We start from the raw sequence: 18,932 nt of genomic DNA, 5'->3' as shown, positions 1-18,932 counted from the left end.
GGGTTGTCATGGCATTGACACAGGACAGTGCCATAGAGGGGTCCATCAGGAACGTAGAGGTGGTCGCAGAAGCGTAACAGGTCCTCCATATATGTCCACAAGGCCTCAGTCCTCCCAGTGCTGGCCAACTTGCGACAATGAGCCTCCCCCCTCGCTTGGTCATCCTATGCCCTCTCTCCTTCGCTGGCGACCCTTCCCAGGCCCAAGGGACCTGGGATTGTCTCGTTCTGCTCCTCCGGTCATTCCCCGGGTGCAAGAGAGGCTGTGCCATCTTCCTCTGTCGGTCCTAGCTCCATCATGTCATTCTTCTCGGATGCAGTCCCTGAGGGGGCATGACAGTATTCGAACTTGGTTTTGCTGTTTGGCTTGGGTCCCTGAGAGGGCCATTTACCACTGGAGGTGGTTGACAGGGTAAAACAACTTCATCCCTATGCCCCTTGACTCCTTGGTTCTGTTTTTCCCCATAGTTTTAAATTTTTTAATGTGCATAGTTTTAAATTTTAATTGTTTTGCTGATTATCTTTTTATGATATGTAAACCACTCATAGTTGCCTTATTGGGGACATGGTTGGCATATTAAATCAATCAATAAACAATCAATCTGTATTTCTTTATGTCAACCAAAACTCCCGTATTTCTTTTTTAATTCCTTGTCCATACAACTCAATAAGTATAATTCTAGTTTCATCATGATATTAGACTGTAATATCTTTTTCATTGTTGTATGAATTTGTATCCTTGTTTTTGCTTTTTTGCCATGCGTGTTAATAAGTTCACCCTTCCTTTTCACATTTCTAGTCCTTATTTGATATTTCTTTTAAATTTTAGACAATTTAGTTAATGTCATATATCATCAGTAAATTGTTTTGCAAAAATAATCTCTTAAATTATAGCACAATATATGTTTAACACTAACTCTCCACAGTAACATGTTTTCTGGAGTTTTTTAATGTTTAAAATCTTAAATATCAAAGTTTGAACATGGTACAGTAAGTTTATACTGAGGTCCGTATCTTGTCCCTTATTATAATTAAATATGAAAACATGCAATTTTGATCTGTTAATATCTTAATACCATTGAAAGAAGTTAGGATACTTAATTCAGGCATTTTTGTTTGAGTACATTCATTCAGTAATCATAATGCAACTGAAAAGTCAGTTTATAACTGGTCCTCACACTTATGACCCTTGCAGCATCCCTAAAGCCACATGATAAAGATTCAAATACTTAACAACCGGCATGATATTTATGATGGCTGCAGCATCCTGGCCATTTGCAACCTTCCTAGCTAGCTGATTTCTGACAGTCTGTAGAGGAAGACAGATTCGCTTAATGACTTAATGTCATTTATTTAACTACCATGGTTATTTGCTTAACCACCATTACAAAAATAATAAAAAGGGAAGACTCACTTAATGACCACATTGCTTAGCAATATTAATTCTGGTCCCAGTTGTGGTTGTAATTGAAGACTGCCTATATTTTAGCCAAATTACTATGAAAATGAAGGCTGAATGTCAAATGTCAGGGCAGAGACTCAAGCCTAAGAGAGTTTTTTATAATAATCATTGTCACATCTTTGTACTGTATTCCTTTGTGTTGTAGCAGTGTTATAAAATACTTGGGAGAACATTTAGAAAAAGAGAAATACTGTATTATCTTTTTATTGTCCTTCAATTCACTGTTCAAAGATTTCTGCTTTTATTTTAAGATTAAACTCTTGAAAAGCTTTCTTCGCTACTGTCTGATTTTCAGCTATGTTTATGTCAACTGAATTAATTTAATTCTTGATTTACAAACTGAATATGAGTGGTGCACATGCAAATTTCAAAAACCTTTTAAAAATATTGTTTAGTGGTCTGAATTTAGCTCCGGTTGCAAGATTACGAACCACGTGGGAAAAACTTCCAAGCAAATACGAGAAATTGTTTCAAGATCTTCAGGACTTATTTGATCCATCTAGAAACATGGCAAAATACCGCAATGTCTTGAATAGCCAAAATCTACAGCCGCCCATTATTCCATTGTTCCCTGTAATAAAAAAGGATCTTACATTTCTTCATGAAGGTCAGTTAAAATTACATCAGGTACTTAACCACGTATTCAGCATTCTGCTGAAGTGTGTCAATTGTTTTTACAACAGATAGAAAAAAATGAATAGTTCTTTGCCAATAATTATTTTGTAACATAGGAAATGATTCCAAAGTGGAAGGTTTGGTGAATTTTGAGAAACTAAGAATGATTGCAAAAGAGATCCGCCATGTGGGCCGAATGGCTTCTGTTAATATGGATCCTGCTTTAATGTTCAGGACTCGGTGAGTAAATGCTGACCAACAGAAAATCAGTTAAAATATGTATTAAATAATTTACTATGTAATAAGAGGCAGGCATACTGTACTGTAATCATTAATTACTTATGTTTATTTACTTAACTAATAAGCATGTAGAATTTTAAATGAATTGGAAAAGAGATCATTATTTCTTAGATAACTACATGTTTTTACATAATCATGGATTCTTGTATTTATCAATCTGAAACAATCTGTAATGGTCTTTTTAGCATTTTTTTTACAACTATAGAAATATTTATTTACCTTTAAAAATGACATTAAAAATTAAATCTTTTGCTATAAAGCTGTGGTTTGGCAGTGATGAGTAATTGGGGATCACCCTTTCAAGTAAAACAGAAGCCAGAACTTGTCTACATCCACAAGGCTCCCCGCCCCAATTCAATAAGGCAAGAAATGAATTACAAGTCTGGTTGCTTTTGCTACATATAGCACCTACCTCTGCATTCAGGGCAATGCCCTAGTATAAAAAGTATATCTATGGCCTTTATCAAGCATGGGAGTTCTAGCATCCTTGTAGAATATAATAGGTTTTTGAGTAGAACCAATGAAGTCCTTGGAGAACTTTGGGAACTTTGAGAACTTTTTTGGCATTTTTAAGTAATGTACTTTCCCTTTTGAGGTTCACATCAGAATCCAACATGTTCAATCAACATTATCCAACATGTTCAATAAACATTATACGTAATAGATGAACTACTCATCATTTAGACATTAGTATTCAGGGTTTGCCTTCCCACTGATTTATCTGTGGTTCTCTCGTTATGACTACTTCAGCATAAGCACTCAGATTGTTCTATTACCATGTCACATTTTCTAACAATTTGAATAACATCCTACCAATGTTTATTCAGGAAAATTAGATGATTCTATTGACACAATTAATTCAGTGCAAGCAATCTTAAATTGTAATTGTTCTACATACTTGATATATTCCATGTCGAATCCTTTATCATTCTCACTGGTCATATATAGGCACAATTCAGAAATAGTATTATAGTGGAGAAAGGAGTGAGGTAAAATACCTGAGTAATTTACACAAAAGAGAGGAGAAAGAAGAAGAAAAATTAAAAAAAATGTCTTAAGCCATCATCTATTGTGCTTCAAATTTAGTTGTTTATTATAATCATATAATCATATGTATAATCATATCATTTCATGATTATGTAAGAAGAAGGCAAAACAAGGAAAGAAAAATAAAACAGTGCAATGACATTGTGCTATCAGATTGAATCTGAAGTTTACTGTTGTCTAGTTTTAACTAAATCCAGCTTGAGGGTTTTTTTGTTTCAGAACTACTTTTGAATTCTTAAATTTATCAAATATCATGCTGAACTATGATCAAAATGCAACTACTACAGTATATACCATGAATGAGTTTTAAAGTAATTTAGGGGAAAAAAAATTCATTCATTGCTATTCATAAAGATGACTGTCCGTTGCAGGATCGTTTTTTGTGTTCTAAGCAAGAAAAGAGAACAGACAATGTAATATTCTTGATTAAAGACAATAAAAGACTTTCAAATTGCAGTGTACAATTAGTCACTATCTTATTTACCTTTAATCAGGATGAATAGGGGAAGAAATAGTGTCGTACAACATAAATCTCCTGCACTTAATTTCATGAAAGCCTTCCATATTGTTAGTGTATCTTGCCCAGAAAGGCAAGAAAATGTGTTAAATAGGAATCCAAAATTTATTTTCCAATGAAAAACTATCCCAAAAATGTGAATCAGGCTTTATTGCTTTGTTGTCTGGGCAATTGGTGTTCGTTCCATAGGGAGGTCCAAAGCACATTCAAAACCAACATGCCCCTATCGGTCCCAATCCAATGTCAAAGATATATAATGGTTAATTGTTCTGAAAAAGTGCCCGAGAGAAGGCTATTCTGAGATGTCTGTTACAGCTTGTCCTGAAGTCTGACTCTTTTCTTCTGAGCTTATAATCTTTCTCTGTCTCTTCTTTAAATCCATGCTTCAATATTCATGGCTCTCACTTGCAGGAAGAAGAAATGGAGGAGTCTGGGGTAAGTGGCTGGAGAGAACGATACAGGCAGCCATTCCTTTCGTGAACTTCTGCATTGTACTTTTCTTGCTTCTCTTTAATTTTCTGATGCCTTAGCACTTTTTCCTTTTTGATAACACTTTGTTACTTACATCAAATTTAATCCTAGTGCTTCTTTTGCTTGAGGTCATAAATGTAAGAGCTGTGAAACTTTACAAGTCATGAGACACTCTGATTGGATTTAGCAGTCCCATGTAATTAGATTTGTGTTCCAAAATTGGGTTGTGTGATGATGGTTCAGTTATATCAAAAAATAAATTTAGATGTGTCTCATAAATTAGGTGCACTATTCAAATTTGTGTGAACTACATTTTAAATATAGTGCTTTTTACAGCTCAACTAACTAAATTATCTTTCTACAAATCGGTCTTCATTCAAACCAAACTTCATTTTTGCTGTTAACGACTTAGATATAACTCCCATACAGAAAAACATCCAAATCTGCATGTTGTTTCCTTATTAACTAATAAGAGTCTTTATTGTATAACAAGAAATTCATTTCAACCAGGAAAAATGAAAGAGGAGAGAGATTTGTTACAGTATTTGCAACAAATTAAATGTTTTAATAAATATAATTCCAAATATACATTGTTTAAAAAGGTATCTAACATTAAGCTTCAGTGAAATTTGATTTGTATTTACTCACTACGGACATTTTTATGCATGAGTCCATTTTGTTTACTAGTACTGCTTTTGAAATAGATTATTGTGAAGAATTAGTATGGATCACCTCCCAATGATGTAGAATTTGATTATTTTTTATTTTGGGCAGAGGAGGTATTATGGATATATTTTAATAAAGATATGCAGAGACTTATAACTAAAATGTGATTTTAAAATCCTTGATTTTTAGCCTTTATTTTAGTTGTATGACTTACCTGAATGAGGCATGTGAGCTTTACCATAGACTGAGTTCATGCAGATCTTTGCATGTTTATAGTTCTTTAAAGGGTTTAGCGATGAGCTCAATTTCTGACTTATCATCTTCCTTTATCCTAGGTCTCTTAGCCAAGGCAGTACAAACACAGCAGTACTTGATGTCGCACAAACAGGTGGACACAAAAAACGGGTGCGTCGCAGCTCATTTCTTAATGCCAAAAAGCTGTATGAAGATGCCCAGATGGCTCGAAAAGTCAAGCAGTATCTCTCTAACCTAGACTTAGAAATGGATGAAGAAAGTCTTCAGGCACTGTCCTTGCAGTGTGAACCAGCCAGCAATACACGTAAGTGTTGTTTTTTTACTCTCTATTAGTATCCCAAATGACAGGGATGAAATAAGTTTAAATTAAAGAATTACAGTATTCTGAATCATGTTCCTCTGTATCCTCATAATTATTAGGGTACAGATGAACTGCACCCAAGTCAACTTATACTAATAATAATTTTATTTTGGCATTAAGTTCAGGCCTGGCTATTCATAAACATTTGGGTTTTATTTATTAAAAAACTTTGATTTTTATAATTTGTTAATTTCTTAATTAAATCTAATCTTTCTTAAGGTATATAAGTTTATGGAAGGTTACAAATAATAAATACATGAAAATAAATTAAAATATTTTTTTGTCATGTAAGTAAGAAAAGTCTTTATGATTAGGCTATTTGCATTAGCAAACTGGTTACTGTACACCAATGCAGATTGTATTTATACTTTCTTATACTTTTGTTTTTAATATCTTATGTTTTCATGCCTTAAATTATGTAAATAGTTTTATTACTCTTTATTATGATGCCATATTATTTTTAATGATAATTGCCTTTCAGTTGAATAAGGAATATTTTAGAATATTTAGAGAACAGATTATATTTTATTTTTTTAATAGATATTAACACCTTTTGTCATTAATTTAAAATTCAAACATTCTAACAGACTCAATTATCATCTTAATCTATGCCATTCTATATTTTTTGTTGAAGTACCCAAAACTCCAGGGGACAAACGGTCTGGAAAAGCTGAAACGTCCCCAGTAACACATCGGTCAGGGATGCAACAGAAGACTCAGCAGCAGCAACAGTCCAAAGCAAACCAGGTTTTACAGGTTCCTGCTGTATCACTTTATCCTTCTCGTAAGAAAGTACCAGTAAAAGATCTCCCACCATTTGGTAAGTTCCACAAAGAATTTTGTTTGGGAGGAAAACAAATTTTCACTAGAAAAATTTCAATAACTTTGCAAATAAAAGTATATACAATTGTTATTAAGAATTATGATAATAATAGTAAAATCTAATAGAAGCTAAACTTAAAGAAAAGATAATAGGAGGGAAAAGAATAATGAAAAGGAAAAGAGAAGAAAAACAAGAATAAGACTATAATAAAGAAAAAGTGTATAAAAGTGTATAAAGATTTCAAATCTTCATCACAAGTATAAATATACTTTTCATCTTTTAATGTTACAAATAGTTTTGCTTCACTCCATATCCCATCTCTTAGCTTAACATGTTATGCCTTGTAACAACCAAAACAGGATCTATTTCCCGCAAGAATCTGTTCATATTTTATAATTAATTCCAAATTTTTATTGTAAATGATTCACTATTCCAATTTTATTTGGACCCTAAATGGTTTTTATAATTTTCTACGATCAAAATCTTGTTTAGCTTTTTGGCGTTTCCTTCAGATTTTTTTTTTTTTAAAGTGTATGATTAAAACTTTTTCTGTTCATGATTAAAAGCAGATTCACCCAGCCTTTTTAAACTTGTCACTCCGAAGGTCTGTAATAGTAGTTGATGAGCAATTTCCAAAAGTGATTAGAAAGCAAGGTTTTTGAACTTAATGTCTTTTAAGTCTCCACTGTGGTTGGGAGCGAGATGATGAATCGCATCACCTCCTGGTGCGAAAAATGCAGTCCCGCATTTCTCTTCTCTTCATGAGGAGAAGCCATCCAGAGCATATGTGGATGAAGTCTGATCCTCTCTTTACCCGGAGAGTGAATTGGTCATTATTTGCATGTATTTTATTCAAACTTACTTTTTACTATGATGAGTTATACATATCAGTTGTTTCTTCTGAGTCATAATAATTTGTGAATTGGCATGAGTTGACTTTAGCAAGAGTGTCATACACTTTGAGATTTGGGGGTCATTCTTCTGTCTCAGTGTATTACCTAATTTCATGGCAGGGGTGGTGAAGATAAATGTAAATGGGTAATGAGCTTTACAGGGAAAGGGTGAGTTAAAATGTAATTAATATTACATATGAAAGGTCCACGAAGTGCCTTTTTATGCACATACTGACTGAGGAAAGTGTGTGTGTGTGTGTGTGTGTATATATATATATATATATCTGAAGTTTGTTTTCCTTTTTCTCTTTAAGGCATAAACTCCCCACAAGCTTTAAAGAAAATTCTTTCACTCTCTGAAGAAGGAAGTTTGGACCGCCACAAGAAGCAAGCAGAAGACACAATTTCAAATGCTTCTTCACAATTATCTTCTCCTCCCACCTCACCCCAGAGCTCTCCAAGAAAATGTACTTTAGTTACATTTTTAATTTGTTAAAATATTTTTAAAAATATAGTTTAAAATATATTAATATACTTTAAAATATAATATATTTGATAATATACAATATATTAATACTTTAAAATTCTCATATGCTCTCTCTAATCATAGTTAGCTATAGTAACAGTTAACAATAGCCATAATCTTTAGTTGCCAAAAAAATAATACATTGCCAAAAACCCTGTAAACTATGTTTTATAATGAAGAGACATTTGCTTCCATTATAAATTATATACTATGTCATAAAGTCCCTTAAGGGAATAATTTTCTCTGTGTTCTTAAATTTATATTAAATATGCATAAATTTATAGGCAATATTGAATGCTTCGTCTAAAAAAAAACCAAACCCACTGCTAACAGTTTTTAACACTCCCTTTACATTCAGTTGACTGAAAAAATTAGAAAAATGCTGATTCATCTGAACAGACTTAGAGGAGTTTAATTAACTCAGCCACAGCCAATTTTTATAGTTATTTCATAATCACAAGTTCTATAACTTTATTTCTGGTTTTGTTTTTTCTTCAGAAAAGTCAGTTTTCATTACTTTTATGAGGCTGGGAGCTAAGGCTGGGAAAATAGGTTTCTCTGTCGTGACCCATATGCTGCAAAGAAGTCTTTTCCTTGGAAATTTGATTAGCCCAGACACCAGAGAGCTTCTGAAAGCAACAATACACAGCATTTACAAAGCACTTTTTAAACATCATGAAATAATTAATCTTCTTAGTATTTTTTTTCTTTATTTCTTGCTTTGTCTTTAGACTGAATGGTAGTTATTTTTAATTATAATTTCTTACTGTTCCATTGGCATTTATGTTCCTTTTTGTGTGCTGTCAAGAATCATAATTACAGAAGTATGGGAATTTAATAAGTCATAGGATTGCCTTCATTTTCAGGCATAGTATCTCCTTATGTGGAGATAAATTCTTTCAAAAAGCATATAAGTAAGTTCAAGGAAAGTAAATTACTACTGCATATTTTAAATTTTGTACTATTAAGGATAGAATAGCCCAACAGTTTATTAGTTTATTGTGTCAGAACTGAATAAAAAGTGCAAGTATAGTTGTCCATTGTGAAGGAATCATGCTAAAGGTTATATGACTATATTCATCAGGACTGAAAAAGAACAGATTGTGCGAAGCAGGGTTTCAAACTGATAAAAAATACACATTTATCAAAAAAGTACATTGCATATTATACTTCCTCCTTTTCAAACTCAGCATCTTGGAAATGAGATGTTATCAATATTCCACTGTACTTTATTTGTTTTTGGAATAAGAAGACATTTGAATTAGTTTTGTTCATTTGTAGTTTTTATAAAAATTGTGGAAAATTTTATTAAGTAATTAAACTATTCTTCCTGCAGGTTACATGCTGGCTCCTAGTGGCACAGTGGATAACTTTTCCGACTCTGGTCACAGTGAAATTTCTTCCCGGTCTAGCATTGTCAGCAATTCTTCTTTTGACTCCATGTCTCTACAAGATGAAAGAAGACAGAGGCATTCAGTCAGCATTGTCGAGACTAATCTTGGAGTGGGCAGGATTGAAAGAAGAGCCATGGTTGAACCGGATCAGTACAGTTTAGGGTATGATGTTCATGTCTTCTATGTATTTAAGATTTCTATGTGATTTTTATTTATTTATTCCGCTCTTTGAATCAGGTTTTGAATACATACGTTGTTATACTTCAACAATTTTGCCTGTTGATGACTTAGAAATTATACGAAATATAAGACTAAACCTATAGGATTTATAAGATCAAATCTATAAGATCTGTAATAAAGATCAACTGTCAGGCATGAACAACCGGATACACACATGTGGTGTTCAAACTTGCTGTTTTATTGTTTTATGCCTATTTCACAGGAATATTGTCAGCCAGCAGTTTTTGTCTGGTGAAGATTAGATAAGGCTCAAATGTATGGGGTGGGGGGTGGTTGAGAGTCAGACCTTGTTCTTCTTGGGTTTACTTAACTAGTCCAGACTAATTCCAGTCTTGAGCCCTCCTCTCTGCTGTACTTTTAGATTCAATAACTAAAAGATCTTTCAAAGCAGATCAGCATATAAATATAGATAAGTCCTTTATGCAATGGTTGAAGCAGTGTAGCCTTTTACTGGGCTCATAAAACTTAAACATTGTGTATGTGTGTGTATATACATCCACCAATGCATCTATTTATCTGTGTATCACCATACCATATACGTTTCTAAGACTGATCTGTTTTTGTTTTTTTTTGCTAGATTTGAATATTTTCTTATTTATTTCATTTATATTCTTATTCTTATATTATATTCTTATTCTTATTCATTTATATGAAATAAAGAAAAATAGAAAAAATACATGTTGAAAAACCAACCTTCTTACTTGAAATAGTACTGATTATGATAGATTTAGTTGCCAGTATTTGGACATTCCAGTACAAATAGTCTTCAACTTATGACCACAATTGAGCCCAAAATTTCTGTTGCTAATCAAGGCTAATCAAGTGAATTCTGCCCCATTTTATGACCATTTTTTTTGCCAGGGTGGTTGAGTGAGTCAGTTCAGTTGTTAAGTGAATCATGCAGTCATTAAGCTAATCTGGCTTCCCCCATTGATTTTGCTTGTCCAAAGCCATCTGGCAAGGTTACAAATGGTGATCCAGGAGACCCGAGGAGAAATAAATACATGCCAGTTGCCAAGTGCCCAAATTTTGATCATGTAACCTTGGGAATGTTGCAATGATTTTAAGTGTGTAAAACTATCATAAAAGTCATATTATTCAGTAGTGTTATAACCCTGAATGTTCACTAACTGAATAGTTGTAAGTTGAGGACTGCCTGGATCTGTAATGATTAAAGTGCTTTGTATAATTGCGGTAAGGGAGGAATAACTTTTTAATGTATTCGGGGGAATAAAATTTGTATAAAATTTGTCTTCTACTCTACCAGTCGCTATTGGTTACATCATTGGGTTATGTTATAGTGACTAATTATTTCATTGCTATGCACTTTTAGCTCCTATGCAGCACTGTCAGAAAACAGAGGGTTCTATGCTGCAGCAACCATGCTTTCTTCTCCCAGTACGGAAGAGCTATCCCAGGATCAGGGAGATCGAGCGTCACTTGATGCAGCAGACAGTGGCCGAGGGAGTTGGACTTCTTGCTCAAGCGGTTCCCATGACAACATACAGACAATACAACATCAGCGAAGTTGGGAAACTCTGCCTTTTGGACACGTTCATTTTGATAATTCAGGCGATGGGGCAGGACTGTGGGCCTCAGGCAGTCACATGGACCCCTTGATGTTCTCCGATCATGGCACAAAATATGCCAGGCAGAGTCAAGGGAGGGAGGGCCTTGATCAAGCACAGTCCAGAGCAAGCTGGGCATCCTCCACAGGATACTGGGGAGAGGACTCTGAAGGTGATACAGGTACCATAAAACGGAGGGGTGGGAAAGATGTATCAAGTGAAGCTGAATCCAGCAGCATAACGTCTATGACAACAGAGGACTCAAAACCAGTTGCTATGCCAGCTCACATAGCTATGCCAACAAGTAACGCAAAGGGTCTTATTGGTAAGTTTAATTTTGTTTTCCACAAAATATCCTACATATTTATTATGAATTTATTTTATAGATATTTTTATTTAGACTTTTTAAAAAATGTACCTAGAGGTTAACCTTTATCTCTTTTTTTCATGAAACCATGCTTTCTGTTGCAGATACTACTATGAAAAGTAATGCTTTCTGTTGCAGATACTACTTTTGTCATTGTCATAATAATCATCATGTTACTAAAGCCAAATTATGAAGTTCATTTGCACAAAGCAATGCATATTTATAAAGACAACGTGTGTAAATATTAAGAGTTATGGAACAGATAAATTCCCTATGCACAGTTGCTGTTTCTCACCCAATCTACTCTAGCCTATATCTTCTACCTAAGCCCACCTTCACCATCAGCTTCCCCCAACTCTGAAAGCAAATTACTGACCATATATCTTAGCATCGTAATGGTTTAGTAATTACACAGCATCCAAAGTTGTCATAATGACCCAGTTAAATAAAATTAGTTAAGAATAGGAAACATTACTCTCATTCTGAGTAGATTGACAATTTCACTTGACTGTGTGGACATATAATTAAACCAGCCAGCTTTTGGCTTACTGGGATATTTGGAATTGGAAAACCAGGTTGATGTACTCATAAAATGACTGGTGGGGATGGTGGGGGATTTCCCTTTAACAAAACAGCAAGTTACTAAGCACCACAACGTTTCCTTGTAAATTTTGTCCTTTTTCTAACAATTGAGCTGACTTGCAAATGAAGCACTGGCCCATCAGTTGATTGTCTAAGAAAGGTTATGGTCTTAAAAACAGAAATGATGTTAGACGTCCTTTGCAATGGGCCAGCTTCCCCCCCCCCTCCCCCACACACACATACAAACTTTTTTTTTTAATGTTAAAAAAATTAGTGAGTGAGGAGTCTGGAATGTGCCAAAGCAGAACCTACAATGAGGTCCAATAATTACAGTGCCTTCTTTACTAATTTTGTCTGAATTGATTGGTTTTTCATTTTTCCCTCCTCACAAAAGGACTTTACGTTGTCTTTTAGCTTATCCAGATACCAATTCAATTTGCTTTCTACGCCCATGTTTGTGCATGTTTGAAGAAAAAAAAAAACTTGAAATGTTTAGTGAATTGAAAAATAAACAAAAACAATGGTTTTATTGGAAGAATACTTCAAATTATATGCTTTATTGGTTTTAATATAATTAACTTGCTTTTACTGATTTTATTGAACTATGCTGAAAAAATTAGGCAAAACATGAATCTTGTTATAAGGAGGGAATATATATATAACATTTAAAACCATTTATTTCACAAATTGGTTTAATATTATTACACCTTATTACATAGAATCCTTGTAGTAGCTATATTTTTATGGTACTAAAGTCGTAAGATATCTTTTCCAGATGTCACCATTCCTTTGTGAATTCCCTTTATGAGTGCTTTCTAAAATGGTTCTAAATTTCCACTTCTGATCAATTGCTTTTCTGCCTTTTCTGTAGCTTTCTTAAAGTGTTTCTATTTGTGTCTTATAAATCAGACACGCACATTAAAATAATGTCTAAACTATGCAGATAGATTGCAAAATTAAGCCTAATTAACCACTTGTGTATGATAATTACTTCATAGAAAAGTTTTACACCCATGATCAGCTCCCCATGAGAAAATTGAAAACATAACTGCCTTTTGACTGGCTTATGTAATCAAGATCATGTAAACATATCACATTTTGGAAGTCATAAAAAAGTTAGGGCTTTTGAGGAGATGCTGCAAATCCACAAAAGACTGTGACCTTTAGTGGATTTTTCATCGTTATGATGGTTTGCACAATATTGCACATAACCTAATACAGAGTCAATATCAGTATGTATTATGATGTTACACTAATATTTTAAATGATTGCTAATAGTGTATTATTTTACTACAGCTCGAAAAGAGGGTCGCTATCGTGAACCACCACCCACCCCTCCGGGTTATGTAGGAATACCTATTGATTTTGCGGAAGGAATTTCTCATCCAGCCCGAAAACCTCCAGATTACAACGTAGCACTTCAGAGGTCGAGGATGGTGGCACGGTCTAATGAAGCCCCTGGGATTTCAGCTTCACCTTCACAGCAGCAGTCACAGGGTCATTCCTCTATCAGGCCTGTTAACAAACCTCAGTGGCATAAACCAAACGAGTCAGACCCACATCTTGCTCATTATCAGTCTCAAGGGTTTTCCACAGAGGAGGATGGTAAACATCTTATCACATTTTGAAAATCATAAAAGGATAATTTCGCAAAGGGCATTAGAAGGGATGGTGCAAATCTACCAAAAAAAAAAAAAAGACGCAGGCTCATTTAAATTTCTCACTTTGTTACCTGAATATGTTTATGAAGGAAAAGATAATAGGACTATTAACTGTTTGGCAAATCTGCTAGGTTTCTCCCAAGCCTTTGTGAAAGGTTGAAAGCTCATACCACATGCTGATAATTGTTTAAATGTGGTGTATAGCTTTTTTGTTGAAAAAGAGCTTCTCTGAACAGATGTTGAAGGCGTTTTTAAATACGCTGTTTTCTATATCAAGATATTTAAAGCAAAGCTGAAGAAACTGGCTTTCTTGATTTTGCTCCACAATACTAGCTAGGTATGGTCAAATTCCAGTGAAGTCCCTCAGGCCAATTATAAAGGTGTACTTCAGTTGTAATATATAGTTCAGGATTATAATTAAATGGAACCAAATTTAAGAATACCAAATATATGCCAGTTTGCTGTAACAGTTAAAGGCTCTGGGCTGGAAATCAAGAAACTTTGAGTCCTAGTCCTGCCTTAGACATGAGGCCAGCAGGGAAAGTTTGGATCAATCCCTCTGTTTCAGCACTAGGAAAAAGGCAATGGCAATGGCAATGGCAAATCAATTCTGAAAACTAGAAAAATGCATGTATTCCCTAGAAGACAAGACTGACAAAAAAAAGTATGTGACAAACCTATCACTTAAAAAACTTCTGAGCAGGATGTCAAATTGCCTGTCAAATTTAATTAATTGACACGTTAAAATTAACATTTAGTATTTTAGTGGAGAGGAAATAAAGAAAATATAGTCCCCCAAAATTCAGTGTTTAAGGAAGATAAAGCATGAACACAGGTATTAAGTTTTAAGTATCTTTATCTTTACTTCCCTCCTGTCATGTTGTGTTTGCAGAAGATGAGCAAGTCTCTGCCGTCTAAGAATTGGAGCTTTCGGGATTCCAAGTAAGCCAACTTTAAGGAGAGCACAAGATGACATCCCTAATATAGGAGCCTTGGAACATTAATTAAAGGATGGTGGACCTGTGCCTCCTTCCCTGCCTTAAAGCAGCATGGGCTTCTTCTCCCCTTCTTCCCTCCACCCTTTCCTCCCTTGCATGTGAAATACTGTGAAGAAATTGCCCTGGCACTTTTCAAACTGTGTTGCTTGAAATGCGCAGTGCAGCATTCTCTCAGCTATCACTGTCGCTGTCTACCACATCACACAGTATCATTCCAAATTCCAAGATCAACTCATAACTCTGACTGCACTCTCCCATGCCTGGAAGCATTTTAAATTCTTTTTCCTATCTTAATCATGATCCTAGCACTTCACTTGATTGATGAAGAGATCAACTAGTGGACAAATACATTTGGCCTTTATAAAGAAAGAAATGTATTGAAATCCTTCAAGTACCCAGTGCTTGTTTCTTGTTTACAATGCCTTTGTTGCTACTCTATATATATATATATTGTATTTGGAGAGGGATAAAAGGTTACACCTGCGTTAACTACAGTATTATTTTGTATTATTTAAGAAAGTTTGCTAGCCTGGACTACTTTTTTTTTGTTTCAAGTGATGATGTGGTTAGCTAAAAATGGCATGGTTTATAGGAAGGATTCAGCCTTTCAAGCTTTGTTTTTAGTGTTCCACTCAAAACACAGTTGATTAATTTCAGAATTGTTGGTTTTGTTGCTTTGCATCTCTAATGGTGTGATTCTATTGACTCTTGCAAATAATCTGTGAAGAAAGTTAGTGTCCTTTTCCTGTGCCTTAAGGAATACAGGATGGTGAGTAAAAAATATTTGTCCTCAATTGTCAAATGGCAATATCATCTTTTACTGAAAATATTTACATTATTTTTTTTCCCATCCTCCTCCTTGTACTACATAATGGGCTTTTGTCACACAGAAAGAATCAGGGTAATGTATTAAGGCAATTCAGCACACCCTGCAACCAGTGCCAATCCTTAATACTAATCTCAAATTGTGTTGCTATTGGCTTGGCATTAGAAAATAGTGAACCTTTTGAAGAAAGTAGGTGTCGCTCAGCAAGCTTTTGCAGTGAACTATTATTCACAATTGTCTTTTACAGAACATTGCATATATAGACGAGGCCAGTGGGTATCAATCACCTGCTTACAGCTGCTATGAACCCTTTAGTGTTGGAAATGAAACTACATCCCCTTTCTATTTTCTGTTGTTATTTTTGGTTTTGCACAGACTCCAGAAAAGTGAAGGCTGCCAATCCGAGTAGTACTCAAATGTGAGAAACTGCTGTTCTTGGATTTTTTTTTTCATTAAATTCAGCTGATCATATTGATCAGTAGATAAAAGTAAATAGTATCAAGTTATAAAGATCAATTTACAGTGGTTTTTCACTGTATTGAACAATGTCAGTGCTTTATTTAATCTCTTTCTTCTATAATCATAGCTTTTCTCTATTTGCTTATATATCACATTGTCAATTATGCATTTGTAATTTTACATGTAATATGCATTTGCCAGTTTCATTATATAGGCTATGGACCTCATGTGCATATAGCAAAACAGAACAAACCTAGCTGTCTCACAAGTTGCACAAATGTTATATAGGAATTAAGTAATTGTAGACCATAGGACTGCTAATCTCAGTTCACTCTGTGATGTCAAGTGCAGAATGTACGACTTACTGGTGATTTCCTCATACTTTTGATACTACTTGTACCTGTATGTCTTTTAGAAAGACATTGGTGGAGTCTGTATCCCTTTTGTATTTTTAATACAATAATTGTACATATTGGTTATATATTTTTGTTGAAAATGGTAGAAATGTACTATGTTTATGCTTCTATCCAGTTTGTATTAAGCTGGAATATAAATAAATATAATGTTAATGATGTCTGATTTGTTTCATGCTGATTTGCTTGGGAGAGGGGGGTTTTGTGCAATATTCTTACATGTGGGGGGGGGGGAACCATACATATAACTTTAGTCACAGAAGTTATTTGAGGAACTAATATTGACATAAAATCAAGATCTAGTACTAGTAATATTATGGTAAAAATCATGCACACATTTTCATCCAAAATATGCAGCAAGATATAAAATATGATATCTCATTTTAAGTTGGTTGGTCAGTTCCTGTCTCAACCAATAACGCTCTATTCATCTGAAAAAGAAAGAGCAGATCCTGAACTTGCAGGAAGAGGACTAGGAAGAAAATATATATATATATATATATTAACCCAATTTATTTTATGAAATATTTAATGCACAAGATAAATTGCTAACTATTACAGAAATTCATTTTATTTACCATGAGACTAGATTCTATGAAATAACTATGAAGAGTTTTAGAAGGTTACTTTTATACAACTTGTTTTATTGATAGCATAATCTACATCTTATTTCTGTTCTCTGAAATCAAGGTCTGGATTTATTAGGGTTGATGATCTGTGGTGGTCCTGTACTGTATGAATGTATCCTTATTTTATAACAAAGCAAACTGAAACAAATTTCACTCCTGTAATAAATAGTCACGTAACTTTTTTTTTTTAAAAAAAATGAAAATTGGATTGTTAGCTTTTGAAATACATTTAAACATATTGAATATAACAAAAAACAAATCTCTCCCCAATATGCTATAAAATTATTTTCTGGTACAGATAATACGTTGCATTATTTTCTCTGTTGGGAAATGTTAGACGTGGATAATTCCATTTTGGTAAGGGTGACTGGATACACACAGCCATTTTATATAAAAGATGGACAGAGATGAAAGTCACAGAATAAACGATGCTGTAATTGTTGAATAATATGTTGAGTATGAGATGATTACATTTAAGTTTTTTACAAATATGCTTGAAAGTGTTAAAATGTTTCACACAGTATATCTGTGGAAATTCTCAGTCATCCAGGTCGTGGTTGTCCCAAAGGTGCTTTTTCAAAAGGCAACTGGACTTTGGTTTTCCTACCAAGTCCTAAAAACAAAGTCCAGTTGCCTTTTGGAAAAGCACCTTTGGGTTTTACACAGAATTTAAGTATAAATCTCCAAAATTAAACCTGGTGTCTTATTCAGATAATAGTATCATCATCTCCTTTTAATGACCCCATAATCACTTGCGGGTTGGAGTCAGGCCAACTGAATGGAGCTGAGTGTTTACTGGTCGGATGCCCTTCCTGTCACCACTGCGGAATTTCATTCAGCAGATCTATTCTCTTTGTGTCCAGAGAGAAATGCCTGCCTCTACCTAGGATCAAACCCACAGCTCCCTGATTGTGAGGCAAGAGCTATACCTCTAGGCCACCGCACCACTCATTCAGATAATAGTATAATTGTAAATAAACAAATGCTGTTTCTGTATGTATTGTCTTTAAGAGAACACCCAGAGTTTATGATAATCTTCAAAAACAAGCCAAATCAAAACAAGGGAAAATACATTTTGTCAGAAATGGTCAAAATGTAAAGCCAGACAGCAAAGACAAGTTCATTCTTTGTCAAGTCCAGTTGGTGAGGCAATGTTCCAAGGCACCCATGCTTTCATAGTTGCTGAAATGACCCTTCATATGAAGAGGACTAAACTCTCTGGTCTTTATGTTTAGAAAGTGATAATGTACAACAGGACAGCAGTAGGAAAGTGCCTGAGTTGTGAATATACAGCAACAGCCAAAAGTTCGAGGATCAGTCATAAATCCTTTTGCAGCAAAAAAATACTGTATAACTTTGAACAGTTGCTGAATAAGCAGTAAGTGAGGACTATCCGTATAGATAAAATCCACCCATTTTTAAAAGTAAGAAAAGTGTGCTCCATGAGTTGCTTGGGATCCAAATTAATCTTTCCCCCCTTTGGACCATTTTTGTAACTGCAGTCTTAAGCTTTGTACATCCCTCAACCTAAAATATTCTAAAAATATTTTGACATAAATATTTTCTTGATACGTGAGAAAGTAGAGAGAAAATCAAGTTTCGATATAAGAGTGATATTTTTTTTAAAAAAGTGTAGATTTCTTTATACTTTTCTCAGCATACACCTTTAGCCTTATCCAACACTAGCTTTCAATAAAGATTATTTCTATAGAGAGTATGTTCATACCTATTACTTGTACAACTTTTTTTGGGTCCCAGAATTTTATTTTCTCTGAGATGATACAAAGTATCACATTCTGAGACAAGCTTTTTTATTAAAAGATCAAGATCATCTGTGTTTTGTGGAAAGTATTTTATAAG

General features: G+C 34.2%; 1 protein-coding gene across 5 annotated transcripts in view; it reads left to right on the top strand.

Moving 5' to 3' along the window:
* The window catches only part of RAPGEF2 (Rap guanine nucleotide exchange factor 2), a 172,156-nt gene extending 155,552 nt beyond the window's left edge, over window positions 1-16,604 (top strand). For 4 of the 5 annotated variants that reach the window (XM_026675830.2, XM_026675829.2, XM_087963663.1 and 1 more), the window contains 10 exons: window positions 1,857-2,068; window positions 2,193-2,316; window positions 4,352-4,375; window positions 5,413-5,636; window positions 6,328-6,513; window positions 7,724-7,876; window positions 9,272-9,491; window positions 10,903-11,462; window positions 13,383-13,691; window positions 14,640-16,604. In XM_026675830.2, coding sequence (XP_026531615.1) covers window positions 1,857-2,068; window positions 2,193-2,316; window positions 4,352-4,375; window positions 5,413-5,636; window positions 6,328-6,513; window positions 7,724-7,876; window positions 9,272-9,491; window positions 10,903-11,462; window positions 13,383-13,691; window positions 14,640-14,665 — 2,038 coding nt within the window. In that variant the 3' untranslated portion in view covers window positions 14,666-16,604. The remainder of the gene's footprint in view (window positions 1-1,856; window positions 2,069-2,192; window positions 2,317-4,351; window positions 4,376-5,412; window positions 5,637-6,327; window positions 6,514-7,723; window positions 7,877-9,271; window positions 9,492-10,902; window positions 11,463-13,382; window positions 13,692-14,639) is intronic. The other variant, XM_026675831.2, reaches the window with a different exon arrangement.
* The last annotated feature ends 2,328 nt before the right edge of the window (window positions 16,605-18,932 follow it).

The sequence above is a fragment of the Notechis scutatus genome, chromosome 4 (genome assembly GCF_049901735.1).
Source record: "Notechis scutatus isolate UNSWTSFEM ecotype Mainland chromosome 4, rNotScu1.2, whole genome shotgun sequence".
Classification (NCBI taxonomy): Eukaryota; Metazoa; Chordata; class Lepidosauria; order Squamata; family Elapidae; genus Notechis; species Notechis scutatus.
This window is presented reverse-complemented; position numbering and strand designations above follow the sequence as displayed.